At 39.9% G+C, this 22646-nt stretch overlaps 1 protein-coding gene across 1 annotated transcript in view; it reads left to right on the top strand.

The window, feature by feature from the left end:
- The first annotated feature begins 951 nt into the window (after positions 1 to 951).
- LOC126204155 (xanthine dehydrogenase-like) overlaps positions 952 to 22646 on the top strand; it is a 316025-nt gene continuing 294330 nt past the window's right edge. The window contains 5 exon segments of the mRNA XM_049938563.1: positions 952 to 1040; positions 1320 to 1485; positions 1534 to 1669; positions 1904 to 2073; positions 2853 to 3013. Coding sequence (XP_049794520.1) covers positions 952 to 1040; positions 1320 to 1485; positions 1534 to 1669; positions 1904 to 2073; positions 2853 to 3013 — 722 coding nt within the window.

The raw sequence follows: 22646 nt of genomic DNA, 5'->3' as shown, positions 1-22646 counted from the left end.
TTTTTTTATGATGGCCTAAAAGACAGCTACTATTGGTTCCCATAGCTCAGCAGAACTTCCCATGCTTGCCATTCAAGGACATTAGTATGTCTCCTCTGTCCTGGATCTTACCCACCGTTGCCTTCTGGTGCACTGGGTTTTATGCCAGGGACAGCAGTTTTGGCACATGGTTTTGGTTAGCACCCCCACTGGATACTGGCAGTCATCATGCCCCACAACAGCTGCCACATCTACAACCTTAGGACAGAGGACTACAAGCTCCAGAACCATCAAAATCAGCTCCACATGTGGGTGAGCATGCCTGTCCCATTCCGGCCACACCACCATCTTCCCAGCTATCCCAGTCACTGGGTGCCACCTACCTGTGACGTTTCCAGCCTCCTCTTCCACCTATGACAGTGCCTTTGCCCAAAGAGCCTACACTTTCACAGCCTCTGGCAGCAGCTCTGGTGGTGCTCCAACCAGAGTGTATACCCCTCATCAGTTTGATATCACAGGAACAGCCCTAGCCTGCAGCAATGTTGCCTCCACCTTCCACACAGTAGCTGGAAATTAACATGGATCCTGATTTATGCTGCCTGTGACCAGATTTATCATCTTATCATCTGATGGTGGGGGTAGTGGGGATCTCCTCACACTGACCACTTTTGCCAATATCCCCAGTCTCTGGTAACTGCAGTTCGCTCAGGGGCTTCCATGGAGGAAGACACCATCTTCACACTGCAGCCATCCCCAACTCACCCTATGGATCAGCAACTCTCGCCACTGCCCCCCCCCCCCCTCCCACCCAAGTGGGGAAGGGTGTGGTGACTTACATAGATCCATACCCAAAAATCAGGCTCGCAATCATAAGGCATGCCACAGAAGTCAGCAAATGCAACTAGAGGTTCGACAACTGTCTGAGGCCACCACTCGTAGATGTCCTCATAGCCTCTCATCCACTCACACTGCATGCTAGCCAATAGCTTTTGGTATCTGGCTGTGCCAGTTCTAACTCAGTTATATGTTTACCTCTGCATATGTGTTATCAACCTATTATTGTGAGACACTGTGGCTAGTGTATCAATCATAATAAGTTATTTCCTAAACTTAATAAAGTTTGTTGTGTCAGTCATCATGTGGTGTTCTATTGAGGGATTGGAACACATTATCCTGTCCTGTTGTCAATGCATTCTAATCCTACAAGAGAACATCACATGTGATGACTCACACAACAAACTTTAAGTCTAGAAAACAATTTATTATAACGGGTACACTAGCCACAGAGGAACTCACAGTAATAGTCCAACAACACATATGCAGAGTTAAACACATAACAGTTACAGCTGGCCAGGCCTGTCTGTAAAAGCTGTCAACCAGCTTTCAGAGTGCATGACCAGAGGCTGCACCTGCATCTGTGAATGGTGGCATCTGATGGTTGTTGAACTACTAGCTGCATCTACCTACTTCTGTGACACACCTTACAACTCTGCACCCATACCTCAGGTGAGGATCTATGCACGTCACTAAATTCCTGACATTTGTTTTCTTCAGATAAGCTGTTATTGGAGGGGGAGTGGGTCAAGATGTCATGATTTGAGTAACATTCATTGTCAAAGAGCACATTATGCTCAGTGGCTTGTTTTCATTTTCTACCAACTTTACTCTTGGCCACACCAACAATTTCAATGTAATTTATCTTGTAACAACTACTCAGTGTCGCAACTATGTGGTGGGTTGTAACCTTAATGCCTTCCAACATTTGTAATTCAATGAGGGTTTTTATGTGCTGTAAGAGATGTTTTATTGCAAAATTTATTATTGTTATTATTATCTGAATATGTTTTTGTATGAACTGCTGATTTTTAAACACTATATCCATATGGAATAAACCAGAAACTGAAATAATAATTTCATCTTACAGTGGATAACACAGTTCCTATGGGCACTTCACTGAACACTTACATAAGAAATTATGTCAACCTCAAAGGAACTAAGGCAATGTGCCATGAAGGAGGCTGTGGCTCATGTATTGTTATGATGACAAGAAAACATCCTGTAAGCCAGAAAGTGGAATCATTTGCAGTCAATTCTGTAAGTCTCCTATGTAAAAAGAACATACTATTAACAACTACTTACGTTAATACACTAGCTGAACAAAAAAATATCTTATAGTTTGTTTATGGTGCTCCAAATGTATATAGCCAGAATCAAAGAGGTAATGGAGAGGCCACAAGCAACAGCTGTGCCACTGGACATGGGTCTGCAAATACAAATACCATTTTTAATTGACAGGGAAAGGGAAACATAGGCAAAATGCATTTAACGTAATTTATTTTCATTTTCTTGCCATGTAGTTGTTCAAACAAGCACTCGTGATCATGCATGCAATCTTCACATCATCAATACACAGTCTTGGTACATTTTCAAACATTTAGGATTGGTGGGGAAATTTGATGGTCAAAGAACTGGGATACATTTACCAGCCCAGCAATGTAATAATGAAAGTCTATATGAGTTCCAGTACATGCAGAAGAGTGAGCAGGCACATCATATGTCAAACGGCTAATACATTTTCATTTGTTGCCTAAATAGTATATTTGTAATATCATCACTGAAGTAATAGTACTTCATGTAGTGCTTGTAGTAGGGACTAACGTTTCTTAGATTAGATTAGATTAGATTTACTTCTTGATACCCAGCAACAACCATTAGCAAGTGTATATGGATTTCCTGAGTACACTTTATATGGCAATGATTGTTTACTTGGGCCTCCCTCTGAAATCTTTTAGCTTGTTTCTGGGTATTTTTGTTGAACAATTAAATATTACTTTTGTGTCATCAAAAATTTTAATTTTATTGTTGTTTTACAGTGTTTGATGCCAGTATTTTCATGCCACAACTGTAAGATAACAACAATTGAAGGAATTGGTAATAGAAGAATTGGGTATAATGCAGTTCAGAAGACACTTGCTGCTTTCAATGGCACACAATGTGGGTACTGTTCTCCTGGAATGGTTATGAACATGTACAGGTATGTGTAGTTGCGTTTAAAAGTTTGTAAAACTATTTTTTTATGTACCAAGACATCAGAACTATGGTTTCAAATTGTTTAATTTGTTCTCCCCTTTCATCATACAAAATGTTGTCATGGAAACTCATTATGATTTTAGCAGTTCACTGTTTCTTGTTCCCTATCTATAAGGTACAAATAAAAAAAGGAGTGGTTGAAAATCATTTCAGGGCTAACTGATCACTAACACATAAGACATAAACACAGAATCAATCAGTGTATCAGTGCATAACATGAAATTGAAAGTAAAATTTCCATAAGAGGTAGCTGAAAAGTTTAACATGTACTTTACTAATATAGCAAAGCAGTTAATCAAAAATCAGTATGACGCTGGACCTACATGCCTACCAAATTATTTAAATGCTAGTGTTAAGTCTATGTTCATTCAAACAATCATGGAAACAGAGGTGAAACAAATAATAAGGTCACTCAAAAACAAATGTTCATGGAGACTGGATGGTGTGCCAGACTATGTCTTCAATAAGTCATCTGATAATGTATTAAAACCTCTAACATATATATTATACAACTCCCTATCAACTGGAATTTTTCCCAATGGCCTAAAAACAGCTAAAGTAACTCCACAGTTCAAAAAAGGGGACTCTGAAAATGTAAATAATTATCGTCCAATATCCCAACTCAGTGTTTTCTCCAAAATATTTGAGAAAATTTTCTACAATAGACTACTAAGCTACATTACAAAAAATTCATTACTCTCAGCAAATCAACCTGGATTCAGTAAATCAAAGTCTACAACAACAGCAATGTACGAGTACATAGAAGATGTGCTTAAAGCACTGGATGACAGAAAATATGCTACTGGTATCCTTCTGGACCTTTCAGAAGCTTTCAACATAATTGACCATCAGTTCCTCATTCACAAATTAGATCAAAAAGGTGTCCGAGGAATCCCAAATCAGTGGATAAGATCTTACCTAGATAACACGCAGGAAGTGGTGGTTTTAAGGCATGATGACATTTCAGTACAAGGAAATATTAACATAACAACACATGTCTCCAGTAAATCAACAATAAAGTATGGAGTGCCACAAGGTTCTGTCCTAGGACCTCTACTGTTCCTCCTTTATATTGATGATATATATGACTTTATTAAATTGGGAAAACTAATCTTATTTGCTGATGACACCAGCATATTAATAACAGCTGCTGACAAAATCTCATTGGAAGTAGCAATAGATACTGTAATGTCCCAAATTACTGGCTGGTTTAACAAAAATAAAATAATAATAAATAGAGAAAAAACTGTCTTCATGAATTTCCACTCTCCTCCACACGTGCAAAACTTTGTTACAGTACCATACCTTGAAAATATGTTACTGAACTCGGTTACTGATGCTAAGGTTCTAGACCTATGGGTACAAGATAATTTAAAATGGGACTGTCATGTAAAAGAACTTGAGAAAAAACTTTCAAAAGCTTGTTATGCTCTGCGTGTGTTAAATAAAAGTGCGAGCAAATCAACAGTTATTCAGGCGTATTATGCGTACTTCCATGCACCACTTCGATATGGGCTAATCTTCTGGGGAAATTCAGCCACCAGCATAAAGATCTTTAGGATGCAGAAAAGAGCAATCAGGGCTATCTGCAACCTAAGAAAACTGGAAACATGTAGACCACATTTCATCCAGATGAAAATAATGAGCCTACCAAGCATTTACATATATGAGTGTATCCTGTTTGCAAATGAGTATCTTTTAAGCCAAACTGGACATCTTCAACAAAATAAGCATATACATAGTCACAACACAAGAAACACAAATAATATCCACATGTCACAGTGTAGAACAGCACTGTACCAAAAAAGTGTATCACAGATAACAGTTCAGCTATATAACAGCTTACCCAGTGATTTAAAATCGCAGCAACATAATTTTTTTTTAAACATAATCTTAAGTCATTTCTAGTGGAAAAATGTTTCTACTCTGTAAAAGAATTTTTACATTACAAAAATTGCCTAGTAAACAATGATTATGTAATAATGGTTAAATTCAAATTGCTATATTTGTCACTTGTAATTTATGATTGTTATCTGTAATTAATTTTGTCATGCTCTCTCTCTCTCTCTCTCTCTCTCTCTCTCTCTCTCTCTCTCTCTGTGTGTGTGTGTGTGTGTGTGTGTGTGTGTGTGTGTGTGTGTGTTTCTGCTCCTTTTGCAACTTTGACTTGTCCTATATTCAATGTACTATTTAAGTATGTAATGAATCAAATGGACCAATAAATAAATGAATGAATGAATGAATACTTTTTGAAGATGTTTGATAAATTCTGGCACAGTCATCCCTGTCACTAGTGATGCAACTCCTTCTATATTAATGCTCCTGCATTTCTTACTTTCTTGGTGTTGAATTGTTTTCTTTCATTATTAAGACATAAGATAGCAGCTATTGTTGATATGCATAGTGCTCATGTGAAAAAAAAGTGAAAATTATACTGATAAAAATAGCATGTGAACTAATTGTAGTGATGAAATCAGGAAGTTAAATGATAATGTAAGTAGTCTGCATCTAACCATTAATATTCTGATGAGCGAACTAAAAAAATTAACATCCAGGAAGTGTGAACCGACAGCAAACTTGCCTCACAATAACCTCAAAATTCCAGGCAAAGTGGAAAACAGTGTCACATTCTCAACGAAGCTTATTATATGAACCTAATATTGTGTTTACGAGCAGATTCAGTGTGCAATCAACCGTGTAAGATAAGAAACATTGTGCATGTGATAAAACAAATTTCTGAGCTGAATATGAAACTACAAATACACGGAGTGATACATCCTAAAGAATGTCTAACAGCTCAATTACAGCTATGAAAGAAAATGAGTCTGAAAGACCTGAACACTTGCATGACTTAAATATCAAATGTTTGTCCAGTGCTGATACTAAACTTTTTGGCTATAATGCCGGATGCCCTTCTAAACATGCAGAGAAACCTAAATGAAGAAAAGTAGTAGTGATGGCAGACAGTCATGGTCATGGATTTTCTTGCCTTTTGAATGGTCTGTCCAGTGTACAAACAATCGCTTACATAAAGCCTGGTGCTTCCATGTCAGAAGTTTGCAAGCATGTACAATTCACAAATGTTGCTGACTTATCCTCTGAAGATTTTGTTTTGCTATTTGGTGGGTCAAATGACGTGTACAAAAACTAAACTCACAAAGCAAAACAAGAATTAAAAAGCTGCTTAGGACAGTTGACACCCACAAATGTTGTAGTGCTGAACATCCCACATCAGCCTGACTTACCATCTTGGTCATGTGTAAATAAAGAAATAATCAATGCCAACACCGGCCGGGGTGGCCGAGTGGTTCTAGGCGCTACAGTCTGGAACCGTGCGACCGCTACGGTCACAGGTTCAAATCCTGCCTCGGGCATGGATGTGTGTGATGACCTTAGGTTAGTTAGGTTTAAGTAGTTCTAAGTTCTAGGGGACTGATGACCTCAGAAGTTAAGTCCCATAGTGCTCAGAGCCATTTTGAATCAATGCCAACCAACAAATTTCATTACTTTGCAAACATTTCATAAATGTTAACAATAAACACATAAATGTTAACAATAAACTCATAAATGTTAACAATATTAACAACATCAGGAAAAAACTGCTCATCGGATAAATTAAAGAAATTATCAACGAGAGTCATCAAACACTCATTTTATGTCATTGGCTTCCCTCAACCTTTCATTCTGAAAGTAGACCTTTGGCCATGTGGACTACCAATCCTCAGACAGTTACACATGTGTTATTCGTCACTTATCACAGATCCACACTTTTAACTATTTAAAATTTTAAGCGAGGAACCATTTGTCCAAAAACCAGGTCTCCATTGCATGTGTGCAATTCATTTTTACGTTCGCATCATTCCTTATATACCATGGCTCTAAATTTTATGCCATGCAGCTACTTTCTCTACACAAGAACATATATTCCTTTAATTCTCAATAGTGCCCCTGGACACATGCAATTACATGGCTGAAGGGTACTGCTGGAGCAAACAAAACTGTTACTTAGATCTCAACAGTGTTCTTAAGTAATTAAAACATGCCTGTTTACAATCACACTCCAAGAAATCAGTCAACCATCAGGACTACCCTTTGATACATCATATGCACTCCTCTAAGTACTTGGTCATATTATTAAATCACACCATTCTCCCTACTTATTAAAATTAGTTAATCACAAAAAATACAAAAGAAATTCTTCTCCTACTATATACAAATAAAAATGAAATCTTTCTCTTAGTTATATTTTCAGTGTGGTTATTTCTTGCTAATTCTACTTTGTTTCTGTGTCAGGGTCACCCTTAAGGCTGAAAGTCTTATTAATGCAATTCCCTATTATAAAACTACAAACTACCAATGATATTTATCACATAACATAAAACTTCATTACTCACTAAGGTATTGTACTACTTACATTGCATTACATTCCAAGTACAAACAATACTTTTCTTCAGAAAACACCTGAATCTGTCTGTGTTTCAACAATGACTATTCATATTTCCTTTAGCAAGAGTGGGTACATTATTGTGCACATCTATCGGATTATTTCTACATGCACTCACTGCGTATGGACTGACAGTCACATTATTTGCTGGTGAATTTCTGTATGTGTCCTGATTTGACACATTATTTCCACCTTCTGTACATTAAATGAACTACTGCAGCTTGGAGTAGGTGCAGTACAGATCATGATTCTATGATCACAGTCACCCAGTGGTTTTCTGATAATCTCATATCTTAAAGGTTTGTGGTTTATGCTTATACCTTCATGACTCTTATGTCCAACATGGTCAAGCATCACTAACTTCACTTCACCTTCTACTTTTCATTTCATGTTTAAAGAAATCTCCTCAATGCCCATGGTTAGTTGTTTGACTTTGGCATTGAAAGATTCCTGTAACTCTTTGACCTCGGATACTTCTCTGGCCAAATTATTTACTTTGTTTGGTAAATCTTTCAAACTTTTCTTAACTTCAGATACATCTGATTCTACCTTTTCTGTTTTGTTATTAACATGTTCTAATATACAGTGATCCCTGTCATCTAGAGCAGGATTGAACTTTTGGACTAATGCTTGTTTGCGTTTGACTAACATCTCGTCCACTTTAGGGGTTATGTTAGTCTCAACCTTTTCAAAAAACTCATTTTGCTGTTGGATATCATCCTCATGCTCTCTTTCTCTTTGTTGTTCCATTATTTCCAATTTCTGGAAAAGCAATGCAAGCTTATCGCATGAATTCGCTAGCTCTGCCTGTGTTTGTTCACTTTATGCTGATCTCTTGCAGCTGATTTCAACTGCGGGTCCAACAGACTTGTTCCCCCAGCGATTGTAAATGCTGTTGATAAATATCAGTCTTCGATTGTACACTGTCAGGTGGGATTGTAGTTTGTCCCGAGTTCGAGTCTCGGTCCGGCACACAGTTTTAATCTGCCAGGAAGTTTCACTCACTATAGTCCCTCCTGCCAACGACTCAGGAATATTCTCCACCTGGTCATCAGTTTCATAATTTTCGAGTTCCAAATGATTATGTCTTGTACTCGGTCTAACCATTGTGCTAACTGATGTAAATAGTGTCACACACAAAAATCAGACAATAAATAAATAACACTTTCTACACTAATAGTTTCAATCAAAGTGGTAGAAAGCAGCTATGTGTAAAATTTATTATTAATTGTATGCATCCAGGTACTACTGATTAGCTTCAATTAGAAATGGCTGGCTCTGAGCACTATGGGACTTAACATCCATGGTCATCAGTCCCCTAGAACTTAGAACTACTTAAACCTAACTAACCTAAGGACATCACACAACACCCAGCCATCACGAGGCAGAGAAAATCCCTGACCCCGCCGGGAATCGAACCCGGGAACCCAGGCATGGGAAGCGAGAACGCTACTGCACGACCAGGGGATGCGGGCTTCAATTAGAAACCTGGTCATTTGCATTCGAGTCCTTACCTCACAGTCTGTCTTGGATGTAAAGAACAGTGTGGGTCTGCGAACACTAATCCAGATACTAAGTCAGCTTGTTGTCATTCCAATGTGTATAATACATGTAACGGAAACGTTTTATTCATTAATTACAATTCACTATGTGTTTTATACATACATTTAATCAGTAACAACAATAAAATTAGGTCTCAGGATTCTAATTTTGATGTTGGCCGCATGAATCGGTGTTCAGTGCAATCAGCTGTTGGTGTATATGAACTGAGCTGTTTAAATGAAAAAAATAAACAATGTTTGTGTCCACAAAAAGAAACTCTGTAGCGATAAGGATTATCTTTGAAAAGTCAGTTATACTACTGATGCCAGTGAAATATAATAGCAATTAATAAAAAATAATAAAAAAGAATATAGTAATAATTATTATTTGAATATTAATAGTAGTAATTCTTATTCTGCCAGAGGCTGGGTGTACGAATTATCAATTAATTATATATTGTCTTTGAAATTAGTTTTGTAATGTGAATGAGAGTTAACTCCCTAAGCACTTTGACTTGAAACTGTGAATATGCTTTGATAGCTTTTCATAAAGTGATGTCAAAACAAAAGAGAAATACCTCTAATAATACTATGCTTACAGTTCTGTTAGGTAATTATGCACTCTGTCTCTCAGTGATTAATAACCCAACATTACTATTAGCTCAACATTGATCAGCAAGCAGCAAACTAGCTCTGTAGTCAATCTCGCACTTTATATACTTTATATAAATTTAACAATAATTAGAACTAATGTTATTTATTTATTAGATTTCCATACATTACAATCAAATATTTGTATTTCTGAGTAACTAAATAGTGGTAGAAGATTTGTCTGAATGACAACTTTTAGATACAGCAACAATTTCTATTGTATTATGCTGTCTAGTTTGCCTAACTAAAGGATTCTATTTTAGTAACAATCTTTTTACTAATTAAACTTTTTAGTCTGAAACCAAATGGGTGCAAGAGCAGCTACCATGATTTTGTTATTTGGTGTATAAATGCTATTGTTATTTACTTGCCTTTTTCATCTACTTCAGGGTGTTTACAAATGATCACTGACAATGAAAACTGAAATTACTGATGTTTTGCAATTAGCACAGTTTTCAGCAAACTAGCTTCAGTCATGAATTCTAAATAAACAAAAGACTGTAACAGGTATTAAAGCTAAATTGGCTAAAGTTTGAGTTAATATTCAAGATTCTGAATACTGTGCCTATGTATTGGTGGCATGCATTAACAAGGAGAGTATCTCCAACATAAAAGTTACTTGTAAGCTTTCAAATCACAAACTGGCAATTTTGGGTGACACCCAACTACGTGCAGGTGAACATAATAACAAACTATTAGTTTAAGAATAGGCTGCATTATGCTTTGAAATATGGCTAGGTTGGCGTATGTTGTGTTGAACTAAAAGAAATAAAAACATTCTGGGTTACAGAAAATGTTGGATGATTACAAATTTATAAAAATTTGTAGGCACAAATTGTGTATATGAATGAGCACCATATTTCAAATTACAGTCAGTTATATGAAATTATTAATTAGTGAGTTATTCAATTAATGCCATTTGCCATACTGTACAGAAAAATTAAAGTAACAAATATATGCATAGTTCCGGATCGAACAATGGTTATAATGAAACATGAAATTGAAAGTGGTACTGTCTACAAACTTTGATGTTAATTACCACACAAGATAATTAATTTTAGATAATTTAAAAACTTTACAGGTAACTGAGGTTGCTTAAGTTTCAAATGGTGTAGATCACACTTCTCAAATATAAGTATTAGCTTATAGATTTTTTGCAAATAGTGAACTGCAGTGCTAACTTAAATTAATTGTAACTTTTTCTTAAAAGTGCACTAATGAAAACTAATTACATTAATGGAATCAGACTCTTGAAATGAGAATCCATATAATAAATTTAAGTCAAATTATGTCTAAATAGGATTTTGAGATTTTTAAGTAAGTGTTACATGTCAACATATAAATGTGTTGAAAATAAGATAAAAATTAGTGAAAAGAATTGGTTGTTTATAAGAACAGAAAAATGTAACAGATGGGAGGCATCCATCTACTGTGTCTCAATGTTTCCCAAGAAGATGGCTCAGGGCAGCAGTTGCCCCCTTACTGTGTTGGAGGTTTATCTGCATCACTTGCCGCCACCAGTTTGCTGCAATGGCCGCTTCCTACATTTTAATTATCCTTATGTAACTGCCAAGAACCCTAAATAAAGTTTCAGGCCTGATTCTCACATTGCCCTCAGGGATTCTTCACTGACTTTCACAAGGTTTGGCTCTCAGATATGATTTTCCCATTAATTATCCTCCAGTCCTCTGATGAGGCCCTCTGGTTCTATGCCCATACTTTCTTGAATAGTGTCTTTGGAGAAGTGTCCTTAAGAACTTGTGGTATCCAAATTGATATCTTTGTGGTCCTGAAGAGTTCAGTTGCTGTCTTTACCAGCAGTTTCATCCCCCCTATGGAGATATCTTGGGCATCATTTCATCTACATCTACATGACTACTCTGCAATTCACATTTAAGTGCTTGGTAGAGGGTTCATCGAACCACAATCATACTATCTCTCAACCATTCCATTCCCGAACAGAGCACGGGAAAAACGAACACTTAAACCTTTCTGTTGAAGCTCTGATTTCTCTTATTTTATTTTGATGATCATTCCTACCTATGTATGTATTCAGCTAGTCCTCTCTCCTCAAGATTAGAGAATCTTTGTCCAAATAGACCCTCATGAATTTGAGTCCTGGACTTGTATCCTCCACAGTCTTCCTAAAGAGACCCATCTGAACTAGCTTTTGCTCTGTGAGATGATTTTTGTAACGGTTGATTAACTGCCATTCTAAAAACTGAGACTGCAGTGCTATAAATCTGTTTAACTATTTTTGGTTCAACTCTTTCTGTAACTGATTATCTTGAGAAGTGTGAGTGTTAGACTCTTCCCTTGTTTTCTTGTTGCCTTGCTTGAAGGTAGAAGAGTTCTGTCTATCACTGTCACTCTGAGACAGTGTTTAGGAAGCTATTCCTTGCCTTGTCAGTTGTTTTTGTTTTCTGAAAAGTTTTCTCCTCAGAGCCCAGACAGGGATTTGATCTTGACATGGCCCAAATTTTCCATACGATTTCCACTTCTTTGACTTGGCTGTCACGATTCAGTTGAGGAAACAGCTTCCATTGCTTCCAACCCTGATGCTTTGGTCTCATAAAGACTCTTGGTTTTTGTTTTGTTTTTCATGTTCCCTGTTTTTATCCCATGAAGATTGGGGATATGTCAGGCCTACACCAAGGACCCAGATGAAGTGCATGGCTAATTACTCATGAAGGTTGCCTGCAATGAGCATCCATTCATGACACATCCATCCATGTGCCAGGCACCACACAGCATGGATTGCATTGCACTTTGGGCTGGGTACAGGGAAAATTGAGGAGGGACTGTGGGAGTAGATGTAGGAGAGATGGGACATCATGAGACATGCTTCATCTCATTCATTCACTGAGACCTGTCCAGCATGGGATACGCTGCTAGTAGCTATGCTGCAGCTAGTATAACCTTCACGTTCATGCAAATATGCAAGCATCTCCATCCACATAATCAGTGCTGCCAAAGGGCAGTCCCAGAGATGTTGCTACCCATGCTTCACTTACATAAGTAAGGTTTGGTAGAGGTATGGTTCTGTGAAACTATAGGAGGGTTTCTTTCCTGATTTCATGGCCAGTTCAAGATTACACACACACACACACACACACACACACACACACACACACACACACACACACACACCTCCAAAACTGCTTACTCACAAGGGAACCTCCCCATCGCACCCCCCTCAGATTTAGTTACAAGTTGACACAGTGGATAGGCCTTGAAAAACTGAACACAGATCAATCTAGAAAACAGGAAGAAGTTGTGTGGAACTATGAAAAAAATAAGCAAAATATACAAACTGAGTAGTCCATGCGTAACATAAGCAACATCAAGGACCACTTCTCTGTAGGAGCGCCGTGGTCTCATGGTTAGCGTGAGCAGCTGCAAAACGAAAGGTCCTTGGTTCAAATCATCCCTTGAATGAATATTTTAATTTTTTATTTTCAGACAATTATGTGACGCACATGCCGTCACCAGTGTCGTGTAGAATATATCAGACGTGTTTTCCTGTGGAGGAATCGGTTGACTTATGACCTTGCTATCAAATGTTGTCGGTTCCCATTGGAGAGGCACGTCCTTTCGTCTACTAATCGCACGGTTTTGCGGTGCGGTCACAAAACACAGACACTAAACTTATTACAGTGAACAGAGACGTCAATGAACGAACGGACAGATCATAACTTTGCGAAAAAAAAGAAGTAATTATTTCACTTGAGGGAAGACTTGAACCAAGAACCTCTCTTTCCACAGCTGCTCACGCTAACCACGGGACCACGGCGCTCCTAAGTCTACACTTTCATTGAAGTTGCTTATCTTGCGCATGGACTACTCAGATTGTATATTTTGCTTATTTTTTCATAGTTCCACACAACTTCTTCCTGTTTTCTCGATTGATCTGTGTTCAGTTTTTCAAGGCCTATCCACTGTGCCAACTTATAACTAAATCTGAGGAGGGTGCGATGGGGAGGTTCCCTTGTCAGACCCTTCCACCCATGTCAGTTTTCACTACAAATTGTGATACAGACTGTGCATAAATCTTGCCATTCAGCTTGGCACCTTAGCAGCTGCTAATAATTGTGATACATCTTTTATAGAAATCTTACCATTTTAGCACCCCTCTCATCTCAGCACCACAAACAGCATTTGTGTCACTTTGTCCTTAAACTGGGCCTGCCTTGCTTTATTGTGAAATTTTTTTTTAGAATCATTCCTCATGTGGAAGTAAATTTTCTTAATTTTTATGTTCATGCCATGGTTGTATACATGTATTGTGTTACACCAAGGATAATTAAAATGTTTAACTTGTTCCAAGAATCCCTTATTCAAGACTAATTCTGATCTTAGTGTTTTTATGGTCTGAAATGTCATTGCTTTAATTTTATCCAAAGACAATTTTAGGTTGTGCTCTGAGGCTATCTGCTGGAACAAATGGACATCCATATACTCCACGTCTCACCTTCTCTGCCCAACTCCTCCTCTCATCCACTTGCCCATCACTCCTCTCACCTTCTTTGTACATCCCCTGCTGTCCTACCCTCCCCTGTGCAGCTCCTTCCCCTACTTCCTGTGTCTATCTCCTCTCTCTCCTCTTTCTGTCCATCTACACCTCCTCTCCCATCTCTCAGTCCATCTCCTACTCCTTCTCCTCTGTTAGTCCATCATGTCCTCCTCCTCTCGCTGCTGAACTCCTCCTCCCACACACCCTCTTTTTTCATCTGCTTCTCCCCTCTCTCTCACCTCCTATCTCCCCTATCCATCTCCTACCCTCTCTCTCTGCACCTCTTCCTTCCCACATCACCCTATCCATCTTCTCCCCCTCCAATGCATACTCCTCCCTCCTTCCTTCTCTCCTTATTAGTAATCTTGTCCTCCTCTGTCTGCCTCCTTTTGCCCCCTCCTGCTCCCCTCCCTTTTCCCAACCACTCCTCCCACCTCTCTCTGTTTATCCCTTCCTGCCCACCCCCTCTTTGTTCATTTCTTTCAGCCCCTCTCTCCATCCATTCCCAGTTGCTGCCCTCTCTCTGTTCATCCCATCCATTATCAGTCTTGGCCTCTCCCATCCATGTCTATCTGCTGGAAGTATGTTTCTTGCCTCTGTCATGTCGCCTGCTCTGCAAAAGATGTCATTATGCCAGAGCTATGTGCTTCCCACACAACATGCCATCAAGCAGGGCAGTCTATACAGCAGGAGTTGTAAAACGTATTTTTGCAGTATCTTCGCTCCTATTGAAGCTAGGCTAGCTCAGTACTGATACTCAAGAAGTGTGCTGTTTGGGTGCCAAATTGCCAAATTTGCTTGATATTTATCCAGGAGTCTGAGAGGAGATCCTGTAAATTCCTGTATACAATCTGCTTTATATATGCATTAGCTATAAATTTTATAAAATGTATTTTCTAATAGCTCAGGTGGTAGTATCACCCATCCCTCATGGTTGCAAGTACACTCCTCCGATGCTAACTGATGTTGTGCAAAGGTGTATGCAGAGTTGTCTCATTGGCCTACTCTCACATTTGTCCATAATGATAGTGTGTGCACGTGTGTCCACAATGGTGAATATTTTAAGTAGATGGCAATTACATCAACAAGTGATCACTGGCTACTTCTGTTGGAAGTCCCCACAGATTACTATTAGTGCACGACCTGTGATGATATTGTTACTGTGGATGTCTTGCAGCATTGTTCTGAGTGTCTCAGCTGTGTTTTTATGTGCCATGGAGCATTCATCCCAGACTGTTAACATACAATCAGGTAGCACATGAGCCCGCCCGCTGGACTGGTTTATATTGCATGATGTGGTGTCATGGTGTGGTATATATAATGGTGTACGTAGTGTGGAATGTGCTGTCATTCCTCCATATAGTAGTGTGTCAGTAATACCAGAGCTAACAATGGCAAGTGCAGTATATCCTTGTGATCATACTTCTGCCAGTAGTAGACTTACTAAAAATGTTTCCCCTTTACCAGCAGGTTCATCGAGAAAACATTGGCCATCATGATAAGTCCATATGCACCCCATTAGCTTGCTGTATGTCTCTTTTTGGTCATAATTTAGAAGAGGTTTATGTGAATCTACATTGCCTTTGGAAGTCATCAGCATCATAACTCATTCTGTGAATGACCTCCATCAGAGGTGCCAGCAAGCCAAAGTCTACTGGTTGTTTATTGCACATGCCTATACAGATATACTCAATTGCAATTAATGCATGGTTGACCACACAGTCATCCAACTGCTCAGACTTGGTTGTTGTCTGCAGAAAGATGGGAAGAGATGAGATGAGCAATGGTCATAAACAGGGGGGGGGGGGGGGGGTTGGGTGTGGCAATACATACACATATGCATGTTAACTATATGACTGCCCATGTTGCCCTTAAGGAACCAGTCATATGGGCTGCCCAACAGAGGAGGTCAATAAGGCAGGTCGAGACTATTCCCACACAACACACCTGTTGTAGGAGGCCTTTACAGCAGGGGCTTAGTAACACGCATGCCTGTATCTTCATAAACATTAGAGCTTGAGTATTTTAAACTTCACTATGTTGGTCCTCTTGGGGCAAGATGTTTTTGCCATAGATTTGCTTGTGTATATGTATGTCACATAATGCACACACCTCTTGGTCCATCTCCTCCTCCACCCTCTCTGCCCATCACTTCACTGCCCCCCTATCTGTCCATCTACTCCTCCCATCACTCAGCCTGTCTCCTCTTTCCTTCCCTCATTCTGTCCATCTCCTCCTCTCCTTCTCCTGCTGCCCATCTCATCCTCCCCTCACTCCATCCATTTCCTCCACCTCCTCTCTTGCTGTTTGTCTCCCCCTGCCCCCTCTCTGTTCATTCCCTTCTGTTCACTCTCTCACTGCCGATCCCCTCCTGCCCCTCCCTCCTTACCCATTCCCTCCTGTCCTCATCTGTCTCCATCTGTTCCTATCTATTTCAGACCTTCCCTAGGGTTGTGGAAGAGGTTGATAAACCAGGCTGGTACTTCTCCCACAACATGCCTCTTATGCAGCACAGCCTGTGTGCCAAGGGCTTGGAAATCCTTTTATCCCATGACATGCAGGCTGCCCTGCAAAGCAAGTTCATAAGGCAGGGCAGATGCATGGCACCCTATACAGCAGGGGCTTAAAAACATCACATGTCCTTATTTCCATATATATTAGAGTTAGAGCTTTATAGACCCACCTATATTGCTACTCTCAAGGTAAGGAGTTTGTGTGCCACATTTGTCCCACTTCAGTACAGGAGCCTGGAAGAATTTCCTGATAATATATATATTATATTCTTTTTTGTCACTGTCACAAAGCAAGAGGGGTGTACAATTTTGTAACAAATGATAACCATTGTTTCTCTCTTTACTCCTTATTACCTACATTATGAGTAGCAAACAAAGCTCGAATATGTATGTCCCTGTCATTCTCTCATTAAATCAATATATGAATTAGGCAAGTACAAGACAGTTAGGTCCCTATCTTTTGTAACTTTGCAGTACATGTAAAAACCAATAATTTTCTACTTCAGTAGAAATTATCTAATACATGACCTTCCTCAGAGGGCCTTTCCCTTACCACCATCAAATTTTCACAGAGGCAGTTTTCCTGTATCTCTCCATTCTCTTCCAATTAGGGGCAGGTCCTCTTTCTTTGTTACATGTACCCTATTCATTACATCATTTACATGTAAGGGTACAGTATCTTGTTTAATGTTATACATCACTCTTTTCTCTATTCCTGTACTTTGAGATAATGTACCCTTAGGGCCTATATTATCTAGTATCCTTATCTGATTACTGAGCTTCCTCTTTTGCTGTCTTTTAAGTGTACTCTTCTGTGTTTCATTCAGTGTGACCAAAGGTTACTTTTGTTCATTGAAAATGTATCATGCTGCTGTACTATAAAGTCCCAATGTAGATTTCATCCTGATATTAGCTCATCATTCTACTGCTATGCAAGGATACCTGCTCTTCTCCTCTTTGATGTTACGATGCTAACATTCTGCACCTTTCCAATTAAACTCCTAAAAACATTATCTATGGTTGCCTAGTACCTTAAACATATACAGTGTTTGTGATATTGGCCAGAAAATTATCATCAATCAATTTCACAAAATGAAGCCATACTCAAGTTAATATACCAAAAATAACATACATAGTAACTGTAACATTTATTAGCTCAGACACTGAACCTTTATGTTACATTATTGAACCTTGGAAAAAGGTGTGTGTGTGTGTGTGTGTGTGTGTGTGTGTGTGTGTGTGTGTGTGTGTGTGTGCGCGCGCGCACGCGTGCATGTGTGTGCGTGTTTGTGTGTGTGTGTGTGTGTGTGTGTGTGGACCTGAATAATTGTTGCTTTTTTTAACCATCTGCCTTTTGGGTGGTTTGATGCAACCCACCATGAATTCCTTCCCTGGGCCAACCTCTTCATTTCACAATTGAGTATTTCTTTCTTTATCTGTCATCCTGTCCCTTCATCTTGTCGGTGTTTTCCACATTTTCTGTTCTTTGCCAATTCGATTCACATCAGTTGTGGTTTTTCCACAGTCCATGATTTACTACTCCACAATATTGAGCTCCGAATATATATTCTTGGAAGTTCGTTCCTCAAATTAAGACCTATGTTTGATACCAGTCGGCTTCACTTGACCATGAATGCCCTCTTTGCCTCTGTTAGTCTGTTTTTTCTTTCCTCCATGTCCACCCCTGGTAGCTGAGTGGTCAGTGCAACGGAATGTCATACCAAACAGCCCGGGTTCAATTCCCGGCTAGGTTGGAGATTTTCTCCACTCAGTGACTGGGTGTTGTGTTGTCCTTATCATCCTCCTTTCATCCCCATCGACAAGCAAGTTACCAAAGTGGTGTCAACTCGAAAGACTTGCACCAGGTGAATGGTCTACTCGCTGGGAAGCCCTAGCCACACGGCATTTCCTTCATGCATCATCCATCTAGAGTTACTTTGCTTTAAAGGAAGCAGAATTCCTTAACTTATTCTTGGCAGTAGCTGGGATGCATGAAATGTTAAGCTAGTTGTACAATAGTTCTGGCACCTATATGCTCTTGCTACCATGGAAATTGAGATAATCACTCTGCAGTGGAGTGTGTGCTGATATGAAACTTCCTGGCAGATTAAAATTGTATGCCAGATCGAGACTCGAATTTGGGACCTTTGTGTTTCGCTGACAAGTGCTCTACTATCTGAGCTACCCAAGCACAACTCGCAGCCCATCCTCACAGCTTCATTTCTGCCAGTACCTCATCTCCTACTTTCATACGAGATGAGGTACTGGCAGAAGTGAAGCTGTGAGAATGGGGCGTGAGTCATCCTTGGGTAGTTCAGATGGTAGAGCGCTCGCCCACGAAAGTCAAAGGTTTCCAAGATCAAGTCTCGGTCTGGCACACAGCTTTAATCTGCCAGGAAGTTCCATATCAGCAAAAACTCTGCAGTAGTGTGGAAATCTCATTCTGGAAACATCCCCCAGGCTGTAGCTAAGCCATGTCTCCAAATTATCCTTTCTTCCAGGAGTGCTAGTTCTGCAAGATTTGCAGAAGAGCTTCTGTAAAGTTTGGAAGGTAGGAGGTGAGGTACTGGCAGAATTGAAGCTGTGGGGACAGGGTGTGAGTTGTGCTTGGGTAGCTCAAATGGTGGAGCACTAGCCCACGAGAGGTGAAAGTTCTGAGTTTTAGTCACGGTCTGGTACACAGTTTTAATCTGCCAGGAAGTTTCATCTTTGAAACTGTGTGGATGATATTTTTATGGAAGGCTGATAGCACATCACCAGTCTTCTGTATGCTACACATGAATCTGAGTAGTAATTTGGCTTCCACTTCTCAAAACCTCAAAGATGACTACATCAGTACATCCGTCCATATCGAACCTACTAACCACCAAAAATACCTCCACTTCGAAGCTGCCACCCATTCCATAGCAAGAAGTCCCTTCCATACAGCCTAGCCACCCATGGTTATTGCACTGCGGTGACAAATGGTCCCTCTTAAAATTTACCTAAGGTCTCACTGAAGCCTTCACAGACCAAATTATCCTCACAACCTTGTTCAAAAACAAAGCTCCTGTGCCTTATCTTTTCAGTCTCCCACAACCTCCCAAAGTCCCACCATCTGACCACAAAGGAACATTTCCCTCATAACTCAGTATCACTCAGGACTGGGCAACTGAATTACATTCTCCCCCAGGGTTTCGACTACCTGTCGTCATGCCCTGAAATGAAAAATGTGCTGCCCACTATCCTTCCCACTCCTCCCACAGTGGTATTCCGCCATCCATCGAGCCTACACAATATACTTGTCCATCCTTACACAATCCCTACGCCCAACCCATACCTCACGGCTCATACACCTCTAATAGACCTAACTGAAAGACCTGTCCCATACATCCTCCCACCACCACCCACTCCAGTCTGGTCACAAACATCACCTATCCCATCAAAGGCGGGGCTATGTGTGAAACCAGTCATGTGATCTACAAGCTAAGCTGCAACCACTGTGCTGCATTCTATGTGGGCTTGACACTCAACAAGCTGTCTGTCCACATGAATGGCCACCAACAAACTGTGGCCAAGAAACAAGCGGACCACCCTGTTGCTGAACACGCTGCCAAACATGACATCCCTCATTTCAATGACTGTTTCACAGTCTGGCCATATGGATCCCTCCCACCAACACCAGCTTTTCTGAATTGCGCAGGTGGGAACTCTCCTACATTCCTGTAACCCTCATGGCCTCAACCTTCCTTAGTCATTGTCCTCACCCATCCAGCCCCTTCCCTGTTCACATACCGGCACTCCATCTAACCTGCAGCACTTCAATCTCTGCCACCTTCACCATATTATCTGTCCCAATCCCCATCCCAGCCTCCTCCTTAGCCCCACCCAGTCACCATTCACATCATGCACTGGTGCTGCTGCTCCCAGTGTGGTCTCAGTTGCAAGAGACTGCAGTCATGTGTGTGAGTTGTGTTTGCATTTGTGTGCATGTCCATGTGTGTGTTGCATGTATCTACATCCATTGTTGATGAAGGCCTGAATGGCCAAAAGCTTTATTTATTTTTGACAGTCTTTTTGTTGTGCATACCTGTGACTCATCATCTCTGCTATATGGTGAATAACAACTCTCTTTTTCATAATATTGTTACATTCCATCCCGGATTTTCCGTAGTTTGATTTGTATTGCTGTATTCCTGTCTTTCCGTCAACATTTTTGTATCTATCTGAAGATGGTATCTGTTCTTTCGGACATGCAGCTCTCTTAGAATGAAATGATAATTAAATCAAGACCCTAAGCTGGTAACAGGCATTGATATACATCAACGAGGTCAGTTGAAAATGTGCGCCCCAACCGGGACCTGAACCCAGGATCTCCTGCTTACATGGCAGACACTCTGTCCATCTGAGCCACCGAGGGTACAGAGGATAGTGCAACTGCAGGGATTTATCCCTTGCACCCTCCCCATGAGACCCACATTCCCAGCATAATGTCCACACAGTACATTTGTAGTGCCCCTGTCCATTACACTCATTACTTGCGGCAGACAACCTTACTGAGACCCGTAAGAGTTCGGGCAATGTGTGTGCATCCAACACAGAAGAAGAATGTCAATGGCCAGTTAGCCTTAACTATATGAAAATGGTACCTGTTTTTTCGGGTCCCAGTTGGGGCACACATTTTCAACTGTCCCCATGGATGTTTATCTACATTTGTTGACAACTTAGGGTCTTGATTTAATTATTATTTAATTTTTGTATCTCCTCCTTTAGTTGGTCAATGGAAGTTGCCCAGAGTTTCTTTGGAGTTACCTTCCTCATATGTGTGCCATACTGTTCAATGTGTGTGATTGCCCTTCTTTGAGATTTCTGGTCCTCTTCAACTGAACTACCTACTGTGATATTCCTTATCACAGTATCCACATCCTTAGTGAACTTCAAATGCATCTCATCATTCTTCAGTTCTTAAGTGTTCTGCAGTGATTCTTCCATATGATTCTCTTAAACTTCAGTCTACTCTTCATCATCACTGAATTGTGATCTGAGTCTAGCCTGCACCTGGGTAAACCTTACACTCCAGTCTGATTTTAAAATCTCTATCTCACAATGATGTAATAAAGCTGGAATCTTCCCATGTCTCTGAGTCTTTTCTCCAAGTACCTCTCTTGTTATTTTCGAAGAGAGTTCTTACAATTACTATCTGAAATTTACTGCAGAACTCAATTATTTTTTTGCCTCTCATTCCTACTGCCTAGCCCATATTCTCCTATTATCCTTTCTTCTTTTGTTTCCTCTATAACCTCATTCCTGTCCACCTTGGTTATAATATTTTCAAGTTCCCTTACATATTGAATTACTCATTCAATATCCTAATACACTTCCTTTATCTCTTCATCTGATGCTTGTGACATTGGTATATATACCCACACTATTGTGTTCAGAGGAAATTTGAGTCCGTAACAAATAAATACCCCATTCATACAGTTATAGTTGGTGGGGACTTCAACCTTCCCTCAATATGTTGACAAAAATACTTGTTCAAAACCGGTGTTAGGCAGAAAACATCTTCCGAGAGTGTCCTAAATGCTTTCTCCGAAAATTATTTTGAGCAGTTAGTCCATGAACCCACGCGAATTGTAAATGGTTGCGAGAACACACTCGACCTCTTAGCCACAAACAATCCAGAGCTAATAGAGAGCATCATGACTGATACAGGGATTAGTGATCACAAGGTCGTTGTAGCTAGGCTCAATACCGTTTCTTCCAAATCCGCCAGAAACAAACGCAAAATAATTTTATTTAAAAAAGCGGATAAAGTGTCACTAGAAGCCTTCCAAAGAGACAATCTCCATTCCTTCCGAACTGACTATGCAAATGTAGACGAGATGTGGCTCAAATTCAAAGATATAGTAGCAACAGCAATTGAAAGATTCATA

Source organism: Schistocerca nitens, chromosome 9 (assembly GCF_023898315.1).
Source record: "Schistocerca nitens isolate TAMUIC-IGC-003100 chromosome 9, iqSchNite1.1, whole genome shotgun sequence".
Taxonomy (NCBI): domain Eukaryota; kingdom Metazoa; phylum Arthropoda; class Insecta; order Orthoptera; family Acrididae; genus Schistocerca; species Schistocerca nitens.
The sequence above is the reverse complement of the archived record's forward strand: the minus strand, read 5'-3'. Positions and strand labels throughout refer to the sequence as shown.